Source organism: Suillus discolor (genome assembly GCF_016758755.1).
Source record: "Suillus discolor strain FC423 chromosome Unknown F5147scaffold_643, whole genome shotgun sequence".
Taxonomy (NCBI): domain Eukaryota; kingdom Fungi; phylum Basidiomycota; class Agaricomycetes; order Boletales; family Suillaceae; genus Suillus; species Suillus discolor.
In genome coordinates, this window is record NW_024541890.1 from 1 (window position 1) to 10,799 (window position 10,799).

Genomic DNA, 10,799 nt, shown 5'->3' on the forward strand with positions numbered 1-10,799 from the left:
ATACACGGCTGGCGGTATATGATTATGGAAGGACCCGTCTTTCGCCAGCTCGACGAATCCCAGATGCTCGAGATCGTTCCACGGTCCAGGTCCTCGCGCGTTCTTCGCCTGAAGACAAGAAGATGCTAGTGGAGAAGCTTCGTGTGCTCGGGAAGATCGTTGCCGTCACTGGCGATGACATGATGACGAGCCCGCTCTCAAGAAGGCGCACATAGGATTCTCCATGGGCATAGCAGGGACAGAAGCAGCCAAAGAGGCGTCCGACATTCATTCTGACGGACGACAACTTTTCTTCCATCGTCAAGGCGATCATGTGGGGGTCGTTGCGTGAACGACGCAGTCCGGAACTCCTACAGTTCCAAATCTCCATCAACGTTACTGCTGTGGTGATCACTTCCGTAACCGCCATCGCTCCTAGTTCCAAAACGTTGGCGTTATCCCCTATTCAACTGTTGTGGATCAATATCATCATGGACACGTTCGCTGCACTTGCGCTTGCCACGGACCCTGCATCGCCGGCGCTACTGGGCCGGATGCCTGATAAGCAGACGGCACCGCTTTTCACTGTGGATATGTACAAGCAGATTTTGTTGCAGTCCGTCTACCAGATCACCGTCATCCTGCTATTCCACTTCCTTGGCATCCAGATTTTGGGCTTTGCGGAGACGTCGGGGAATAACACCATTGTACAGACGCTGGTCTTCAATGCCTTTGTTTTTGCTCAGATATTCAATTCGGTGAATGCGCGAAGGCTGGATCGGAAGCTCAACATCTTTGAAGGCATGCTCAACAATCGGTGCTTCATGGCTATTACCCTCATCGGTGAGTCGAGTCGTGTTATGTCTGGACTACCCTCACGGCTGGTTTGCAGAGATCGCTGTGCAAGTGGTCATCGTGTTCATCGGAGGCACCGCATTCCAGGTGACGCGTATCGGAGGTCGTGAATGGGGCATCTCAATCGCCCTTGGCTTCGTATCCATCCCCCTCGGCGCGCTCATCCGCCTGCTGCCAAACGGACCCTTTGAACGCCTCTTCATCTTAATGCGCTTACTGCCCAAACGTCAAGGCGATCTTCCAAGAGTTCGCTCAGATGTTGGATGGAACTCTCCGATTGAACTTGCGCCTCATAATCTCGCCACGTTCTCTAACGTGCGGGGTGGGCGACTTCGTTCGTCTTCATTCGTCATGAACAGTCAGGCTAGCCTACACCAAGATACACGTGTTCCTCTGTATGTGCTAGTGTTTGGTTTGGGAAATGGTATCCTCAAATTTTTTCTAGCCTTTCGTCGACGCCTATTACATCTTCCATCGGAACTAGCCGGGCACCACCATCACGCAGTACTCCATCGAACCCCACTCGTCATTATCCCTCGGATTCCTCTGCTGCCCTCCAGGAAGGCAGATCCCAAACTCATCCCGAAACGAGCCCAGATGATGCACTGATCCCACAAAATGGGGCCGCGGAGACCGTCCACCTCTGGGATTATATATTGGACATTACTACTTTTTTGTTGACTCACTTGGACTAATGGAGGATCCCCACCACTTGAAAGGAGGCTTGCCATGCAGTATCGTTATCCACCATTCCAATATCTATATCAGGCATAAACGCGCAGGCTATCCCGTCGTAATCGCATCTATTCGAATCCGCTGGTCGATCGTTCTGATAGAAGGAGCTACCAGGTGACTAGATCATGGCCATCGCCACGACTGGGCAGCGGGGTGCATGCGCGCTCTCCTCATCCCAATCATATCCACGATATCATAATATACCCCTGCCATTCACATTTGACTCCCACACTCACGGCCAAACACGCATATGACACGCATCTCACGGTTTTTACGCATTCTTCGTTCTGTTCCATGCACCAAACAATGTTACGGTATCCCCCTTTCGCTTAAGCCCTTCGTGACATCTCAAATTCGTGCGTTCATTTACGTGACAATACCCACACAGAATCTACGCATTTCGAACGGCTTCACGCAATGTCAGGACTAGGTTGACTTACACGCACATTCCCACTCTATCCATATTATTATTCTTACCAAGATAAAGGCATCCCTTGGTCGATATTCCTACAACAAATGATATATTTTTCCCATGTAGAGCTGATACAACGTGTACTACTCCGAGTGCTGAAGGGGAATGCGGATGACGGAAGAGACTTTGGTAGACAGATTTCGACTGATTAAGAGTTCTTTGGACGGACTGGCAACTGCGCCAGTCCTTCGCATCGAGTGCACTGCACTGCGGTGGTCTTTTCCCAGCGAGCGCTCGATTCCTTTACTACATCAGCAAAAGACCTTGAAATCTCGCTTGTCAGAAAGAAGTTTGATGCTTACGGTGAGCTTACGGCGCTAGTGATGGAGCAACGCGATTGGTGGAACAAAGTTATCCATAGTAGAATGTAAATCTAATAATGCGGTAGCGTCATAATTGTTAAATGGTTGGAAATAATGGTATTATATTGAGTTTATTGTTTAGAGCCACTACTAGTCTAGGGTTTGGAATGCGAAAACTCATTCCGAACCCTAGACTAGGGCCGTTTATAATCAGCGGCGACGACTGTTGTAAAACTTTGTAATGATTGTACATGGATTCAAGATCATCGTCTCCGTTGTCACTAGTAGTAGTAGTAGTATGAGCTACTGATACTGGGTCTATGCGAACTCTGTGCTAAATGTATGATAGCTCTCCTTACATCAGGAAAAACCTCCTTGTCAAATTGGATCCAATGAGATTGAATTCAAGCCAATCTGCGAGAAATTCATGGATTATGTTACAGGCATCCGTAACACCTACAGGAGCCCCAGCTCTACCTACGCCAGCCCCCGCTCTGCTAGACTCCCGACGTGGTGGCACGCCGCCTGCACTTAGAAAGACAGCGGTCTGGACCGCTGTGACACCGCCCCTGGCGCTGTAACATCGCCCCTGGCCTAGACGGCCTTGTACCTGATCCATGGAGGCTGTACGCCTCATGGTCACCCTAGATCAGCGCATGTATACCACATGTCGCTTCATGAAGATCCAGAGCGCCCTTGGCGCCTCATGTACTTATGCGCAGTCGCACTTGGCGCTGCATGCTTGATCAGAGGTTAAGCCTCATGTACCTTATCTGACCTCATGTCTTGTTATCATAGATCCATAGATATACTATAGATACAGACTGCTGAGCTTGAACACTTGTAGTTAGACCCTATAAGAAGACAGATTATTGTACTTAGACTTTACTTTAATCTACTAGGTTCATCCCAGAACTTGTTCAGCTAAGCCTCCCAGCTCAGCTGCCTAAGACCGCACTTCTAAGTCGCTCCCCGCTTCTTAGCCGTATCCGCTAGCCCTGTATCTCGACGAGCGCCGTCTTACTGAGATCACCGGAGGAACCCCTTGACGTTCCGTCAAGCCGAGAACCACCCTTAGCTTCAGTAGGCTCACTCGAGCCATCGCTAAGAAGACCTATCCTAGTTCGCACACGCCGACCGATGGTCAGCATAACAGATTAGATGATTTGATCAATTAGTTGAGTCCCTTTCAAATTGTCGAAAATAGGATCTCAATTCACGACAATCAGAACAGTATTTTGTGGCAGTTCTTGCCAATCCGCGAAGTATTTTCAGGCAGTTCTTCCAATTCAATCACATTAAAACAAAAAAAATCCATTGAATATCAAATCTACAAACAGTGCACTATATCTATCATTCATCTGCCATATCTTCAATATTGAGAAACATGAGTGTCTCCATGGTGCTAGGTTCATCTGCCTTGCGCTTTGATCCACTATAATACCATACCGCTGTCAGACAAATTCTGCTGTCGACCATGTTAGAACTCACTAGACGGATTTATATAACGAGTGCATGAGCACATGAAACTTCTGCTGACTGGTCTGGAAGATGGCATTCAACACACTGACCAACTTTCTATAAATCCCCCCATATATGTCCGAGTTGAAGTCACGGTCATATTTCTCGGAGGAGTACTGCATAATAACTGAGCATACCTTGAGTTGTGTCATCTATTAGTAGTGTATATAATATAACCACAGATATTGACTCACCACAGTGCTAGCGAGAGCCACCATTGCAACAGGCAGCTCCACTTCCTCTGGATGGTCATCGAGTATGGATGTCAAATGGTCATGCCACTTCACTCCTGCACCCAGCTCGTCGTTGAAGAATGCATCCTCGATGGTGTCCAAAATCGCAGGAGCTTGAGATGGCTTCATGCGGACAAGATCCCCCTGCAATATATCACAAAATCGGCATTAGACCAATGACAGAACATAAGACAAGGGTAGTATGGACCTTTGCATTCACCGGATATATGTAGGTGTTGTTTTTGAGAAGGTGTGAGACTTGCTCATCAGCTCCTTTGGTCAGACCATAGTGGGTGGCAACATGTGCTTGCGCAGCCTTTCTGATGTTCCCACGGATGCTGCCAATCCGGCCTTCAGGCTGTAATGCAGGTAAGAGTGCAGTCAGCAATATGAAACAAAACATAACCACTACATACCACTGTAGATAACGCACGCACATACTTCGAGTCCTTCGCTAGGCGATTCCTCACAGCGTCAAAGTCTTCTCCGTCTTTGGTACATGACATAAGGATGTTGGCCATGAGTTTTCTCTGTTGCTGTAATTCTGGATATGAGTTTTCGAACAGGATGTGTTCATGAAGGGAGGTAATGGCTGCCCGGAGCATCTCTTGAATGTGAGGTTGTTGCTCTGTCAGATTTACCTTGCCTGAACCACTATACACAATGCGACAAGCCACGGGCCAGTCATCCTCACGAGAGCGAACAGCAGGTGGTCCTTCACTGATTGTATCATCAATGGAGTCCTTGGGTGACTGCCAAGTTGGTCTCTAAATAAATCAGTACAGTCAGTGAATATGGGCCATCACCAAACAGCAGGCCATCGCACCTCTTGCTCTTGCTTCTGAAGCTGTTTCCCTCCTCTCAATGCCCCTTTGACCATCTTACTCAAACCATTATGGTTTGAAACACGGTAGTGGGGCACAGACTTGTTTGTCTCCTCGACCTCAGGATTGATGGTGATGTGCTCCTCAGCGAGGGCATCATCATCTGACAGCAGAGCACTTGTGACTGACCTGATTGACGAGGCAGAGCTATTTGCACGAGATTGCGACTTGAATGGGACACTGTTTGTTTGACTCGGACAGATCCCTGCTGATGCTACATGAGTACCAGGTAGTTAGTAGTTCAACAAAGAATGTACCGTTTTCATGTCCAGCAAATTGAGGCCGCTATGAGCTGAGTCAAGCAATGTCATTGAAATTATAGATGACAATCTCACATACTTCATAGTCCAGCATGGCCTTTAGTTTCTTCGGGTCGAGTCCCAGAATACCGTCATCCGACTCCTCAGGGTTGACATCTGACTGAGCTCCACTACTATCCGAATCAGACAAGCCCCCGTCACTTCCCTCAGGCCCAAAATCATCTGACTCGGAGTCAAAGAGCTGTGCGGCACCATGTTTTTTGGGCACTCGAGCCAGCGGTTGGGCTCCTGCATAAAATCAGGTCACTATCTATCAAAATGAACAAGAATGTACTAGTAGCCTACTCATGCACTCATGCCTGCTTGTGCATCAGGAAATTGGCCTGAATCTGTTATGACTAGATGCATGTGACAAACAAAAAACATTATTATACATCTAGCTTTAATTTTAGATATCTTTATCATGGTGTCACACATATACAACATGAGATATGATTTTACAAGGGTGATATAATTCTGATATGTGCATTATAGGCTGACAGCAGTGTGATAACAGAACCTTCGAACCATTATAATTGGCTGGCCTCAAAACACATAATTATATGCTAAGTTTTTGAAATATATGGCATTATCACATGTACAACAGAGAATATGATTATGTAAGGAAGATATAATTTCGATGCTTGTATTATAAGTTGACAGCAATGTGACAACAGAACCTTCCAACCATTATAATTGGCTGGCCTCAAAACATATAATTGTATGCTAAGCTTTAAGAAATGGATGATATCATCACGAAGATATGATTATATAAGGGAGATATAATTTTGGTGCATGTATTATAAGGCCAACAGCAGTGTGACAACAAAACCTTCCAACCATTATATTTGACTGGCCTCAAAATGCATAGTTATATGCTAAGCTTTTGAAATGGATGATAGTATCACACGTATGACAGAAGATATAATTATACAAGGGAGATATACTTTTGATGCATGTATTATAGGCTGACAGCAGTGTGATGACTAAACCTTCCACTCATTATATTTAGCTGGCCTGAAAACGCATTATTATATGCTCAGCTTTGATAGTATTATGTTGTCACACATATACGAAAGAAGATATGGCCATGCGAAGGAGATATAATATTGATATGTTTTTTGAATGGCACAACAGCATGACAATCGAACCTTCCATACAAACTAGCTGATCAATATTATTAGAGTACCATACAAGTGAGATATAAGTTTGTTTTCATTTTATTGGTGGCAGTACATGGTAGCACAACTGTAAGTATGAGTGTTGTAGTACGAACAGGAATGAGTAAACTGGTCTTGTCGAAGTCCCGAGGTATCACTCCCTCGCGCGTGTGGTTCTTACCTGAATACCAAAACACGTGTCTCCATATTTGGACACCTGCTAGCGATGACTCGGAGGTAGGGTGAACAAGTGTGTATATTCGCTGGTTATTAGAGGTATTTAAGGCTGAAGAGCTTTACTGACATTTCATGCGGATAGATCCTAATTGGTGACCATAGTGATAGAAAAGAACAGAAATAACATAAATGAGGACCATTGTACAACTAACTCGCATGAGATCAATGTAAAGTGTGAAAGCCGTATGACCCTACTACAACCCAGGGTACAACTCCAAGTAAGTATCACGGGGATGAACCGGAAGACATAGACGAGGTTGACATGCAATCATCAAACCCAATGTGATAAAAATCTGAATCATCAGTGTCATCACTTTCAGAAGCCCAGCCTACAATCATCTCAGTGCGAGGAAGCTTGAAGAAGCTGCATGCTCACCATCATTATCGCTGTGGAACTTGGCGATGCGCGCGATGGCTTCAGACAACATGTCAACTTCAGACTGTGCGCGTTGCTTCTTCAAGTCCAGAACCTGAAAATCAGACTTGAGCACCTCTAAGGATTTAAGCTTTTTTGTTGTGAAGCTGTTGCCGTGGTCGAAGCGTAAAGGCCCATTGGCTTCCGCCAATGAGGCGCTCGTAAATGCACAATATGTGAAGTTATTAACCCAAGCTTTCATCACACGAGGTAGGGGAATAAGCTGATCATTGGGCTGTACGGCGTCAGAATACTGGGCCCTTGTAATATAAATAGCACCTACCCTTTGGACATGGTCATGAGGACAGGGGTATTGTGGAGTTACTGGGAAATCAAGAAGTATTCAGCTGGCATTAGAATTTTGTGTGGTATCCTGAGACTGCGATGACGTGCGGAGCCATGCATAACATTTTTCTTGGATGGCCTTCATAGGTTGGAAGTAATCAAAATTGACTAAGGTGGACGCTTGGCATGGACCTGCATGCCGGACAGCGTTAGGTGTGACCAGTTTCTCTGGATTAACACTAGATGGAGCTATGAATAATTTAGAGTGTCGTTATACGATCCTTCAAACAACGTAGCTCACTTGGGTGACATCTACCATTCAGCTCTTCACACAAATTTGCTATAGCGTTACTGAACAATGAGACTTCTAGTTGTGCCTGATCCATTCTCTCCTCCATCAAAAAACGCCCTCCTCGCTTGAGGTATTCCAAGCAACTTTCTTCTTCTTGCTGGAGGCCAGTTTGCGTCGCGTCCTCCTTTAGGCTCACTTCAATAAGAGCCTTAATATCAAGAGGATCAACTAATCCAAACAGCACTGAAGCTGTGGTAAAGAGTGAGTCCAGGAGCTGAATATAAAGTCATGAGAGAATGCTATGAAAACGATATGCAAGTGCACTGACACTTTCACGTCCCTTCATCTGGAGCCAACATACAAGGTCGCTCTAATTGTGTATAATACCAAGAACATCAATGTTCAGAGCTGCGTCAGATGCGGAAAGAACAATATTTGACATGTTGAAAACTCTGAGCAGAAAAAAAAATGGGGATATCCACACGATGATTTAATGCTGACACAACCTATAGAGTTAGTTTGGGAGCAATGGCAGAGCTATGGCGCTGTTACAGTAACATGGCACGAGTCCCCCGCCAGCAGACAGCCCTCTGCCAACCGCACGGCTATAGACGATACCGGAGTCTCACCAGCTCTGTGATGACAGATGACGATGACGACGATAGATGACTGATAGATGATAAGCGGCAACTGCCAGCTTAGATAAGCGGTCTGGACCGCACGTGACGACACATGACGACATAGGTCTAGAAGACCTATTTATGTTATCAAGATAGAAGGCAAGCCTCGTGCTTGCCTCATGTACTGATAGAAGGATGCCTCACGTGGATCCTATCTACGATAGAAGCCCGCCTCATGGACGCTATCTCTGACTCATGTAGATAAGCAGATTAGAACCCAGCTTTAGGCTGAGCTTAGATACGAAGAGTAGCCTTATATAAGGTCGAAGATTAACAGTAGACGTTCCTTACTTTAATCTTACTAGGTTTACCCTTGAACTCCTTGTCCCGCTAAAGCTACCTGCTCGACATCGACTCGTACCTTCAGTGACGCCTCTCACTGTCTGTAAACCTGCTATCATCTCAGCGTAACCCCTCGTTAACCACCACAAGCTACGTTCGAGTACGCAACCTTTGCTTGTCTGTAAAGGCCGACGACTCTCAGCACTCGGTACCACTGTCGTGGTTGTCGCTGTTAGATTATCCTAGTCGCACACGACCGTTTGTCGTAACAGGCGCATTGCTGGCAATCAAACTATAAAAATATTAGATCCAACAATGACTATAACGAATGACTTAATTCACACACGTTTTGAATACAGCCGAGTCCAGGTCCCCACTTAGACTACCATATTTCCAGTTTAGGAACACCATCGCGTGCCATCGGTGAAATTAAAAAAGCCCTCAAGGCGAAGTAAATTCTTGAAACCCTTAAGAAACACAGATGAGCCTGAATATTGACAGTATTGTCGCTTACCTGAGATGGATATATATTGTATTGCCACGTAAGATGAGTGGCATCCTAGCTGCAGTAGTGAATAGGAAAATCACAAAGGCTTTCCAACGGAAAACAATGTGCATTTCAAAAACTCTCCTCGTAGACGACATGTGACTGTAACATTAATTAGGTAACCACACTTGCTTTTTTTGCCTTTTGCCTGGTCCGTTTTACCCGTTGGACATTGCCCTTCCTGCACATTGCATTCTTATCAGCTAGCAGCGCAGATATCGCATCTATGTAAACTCACTTGAGAGTACATAACACTTTCATAGCAATGACGAACGACACATGGTCGGGGTCATCAGATTGATTGAATAGTACAGGAAGTATCTCGCATATCTGCAGAAACATCTCATTCGGAGGTATGAGCTTATGAGAGTCTTCGGCCTCACTGTCAATGTAGTCCAACAGGACCTCGTAACACTGATGAAATCAGTAAATAAAAACAGCACGTAGAGTAAAAGTAACTGAAAGAGGTCACCACTAAGGATAAGGTCACTATGGGTGGGTGTGCTGCGTTCCTAAAGGACACGGGATCCAGATCAGCAAGAGAGACACGATGGCCTGGTATATTGTTATTCCGGAAGATCATATGATAGACCAACTCTTGTGTGATCTGGTTCTCGAGGAACCACACCAAACCATTCTCCTGCATGCCAAGATAAGAGGCTGAGCAACAAAACCAATTCAGAATGCTTACAGCGAGTGGTAAACAATTTGCCCGCAGGCGCATCAGCTTCAGTGTGAGGGAAATGGCCTTATCATGCAGGGCAACCCCAAAGATATACTTGAGGTCAAAGCCAGTACAATTGATCATCATTGAATCATGCGCGTGACGCTTGTTGTCATACATCCAAAGGCTAAACCAAGGATCGCCCTGTTCTGGGATGAGTCGAGTAGGAGAAAACAAGAATAATACGAACAAGAGCCAAGATTTCCGCTTCAGACATGATATTTTTGGTTGGTATAGCGAGTACTACACGAGAAATTAGCATGTTTGTAAGGATTCAGAAGAATTGAGCTACCCACCCGGTTCCAAGTCTGTCGGCTGCAGATTACAACAAATGAGAGCTTGGGGCCAGATAGACTCTATCAGTGCCTTTCGCTCAGAAGCATATTCTGCCATGATGAGTAGAAAAAGATTGTCAGTATCTCCATGGCACATGGCGACTTGTATCATGGACCGAAGGTTGCCAAGAGCGCTTGCCCACTTTGGGTACTTAGAGTTGATATATTGTAACATTACTTTCTCGGCTTTCTTGGCACGAGTTGGTTTTGTGATGGGACTGGACGCATCAGTACTAGCGTCGCCTCCGTGTTCCGGATATGCGGAGGAGCCCATATAGGAACTCTCCAGGATGGAAGAGCCGAGGATTGAGCCAGGTCCGACTAGACCAGACTCTGAAGAAGAGGGGACAGCATGACTGTACGTGCGAGATGTGGTTGCAATAGGGCTGTAACAGAAACGATTAGGTGCGGGAATTCACACAGAGGATTCCAAACGAGGCACCAAGCTCAGTGGGATCAAACCCGTCTGTGTCAGATCAAACATAGCATTCGACATCGGCGGGACAGGTGGGAAATCGAGAAGAGGTAGTTCCACATAGAGAAGAGGGTCATATCCTGCAGG

General features: G+C 45.9%; 4 protein-coding genes across 4 annotated transcripts; 1 reads left to right on the forward strand and 3 right to left on the reverse strand.

Moving 5' to 3' along the window:
* Positions 1 to 267: 267 nt before the first annotated feature.
* On the forward strand, positions 268 to 1,529 carry F5147DRAFT_842980 (uncharacterized protein; the record flags this gene model as incomplete). Its single annotated transcript, XM_041444428.1, has 3 exons — positions 268 to 822; positions 872 to 1,229; positions 1,280 to 1,529. Exons 1-3 carry the CDS (start codon positions 312 to 314, stop codon positions 1,527 to 1,529), a joined length of 1,119 nt encoding a protein of 372 aa, XP_041284074.1. The 5' UTR covers positions 268 to 311.
* Positions 1,530 to 3,696: 2,167 nt separating this feature from the next.
* On the reverse strand, positions 3,697 to 5,649 carry F5147DRAFT_661610 (uncharacterized protein; the record flags this gene model as incomplete). The annotated part of the gene is made up of 11 exons (XM_041434720.1): positions 3,697 to 3,833; positions 3,911 to 3,980; positions 4,002 to 4,016; positions 4,059 to 4,241; positions 4,306 to 4,455; positions 4,535 to 4,864; positions 4,924 to 5,084; positions 5,111 to 5,195; positions 5,239 to 5,273; positions 5,317 to 5,529; positions 5,595 to 5,649. The coding sequence occupies 11 exons, from the start codon at positions 5,647 to 5,649 to the stop codon at positions 3,697 to 3,699; spliced, it is 1,434 nt and encodes a 477-aa protein (XP_041284075.1).
* Positions 5,650 to 6,902: 1,253 nt separating this feature from the next.
* On the reverse strand, positions 6,903 to 8,111 carry F5147DRAFT_661611 (uncharacterized protein; the record flags this gene model as incomplete). The annotated part of the gene is made up of 7 exons (XM_041434721.1): positions 6,903 to 6,970; positions 7,054 to 7,327; positions 7,376 to 7,416; positions 7,570 to 7,626; positions 7,679 to 7,943; positions 7,998 to 8,015; positions 8,064 to 8,111. 7 exons carry the CDS (start codon positions 8,109 to 8,111, stop codon positions 6,903 to 6,905), a joined length of 771 nt encoding a protein of 256 aa, XP_041284076.1.
* Positions 8,112 to 9,292: 1,181 nt separating this feature from the next.
* On the reverse strand, positions 9,293 to 10,623 carry F5147DRAFT_661612 (uncharacterized protein; the record flags this gene model as incomplete). The annotated part of the gene is made up of 6 exons (XM_041434722.1): positions 9,293 to 9,359; positions 9,417 to 9,592; positions 9,669 to 9,818; positions 9,870 to 10,046; positions 10,093 to 10,145; positions 10,199 to 10,623. Coding segments are annotated over 6 exons (1,048 nt in total), but the record flags the coding sequence as incomplete, so codon positions are not given.
* Between the last annotated feature and the right edge of the window lie 176 nt (positions 10,624 to 10,799).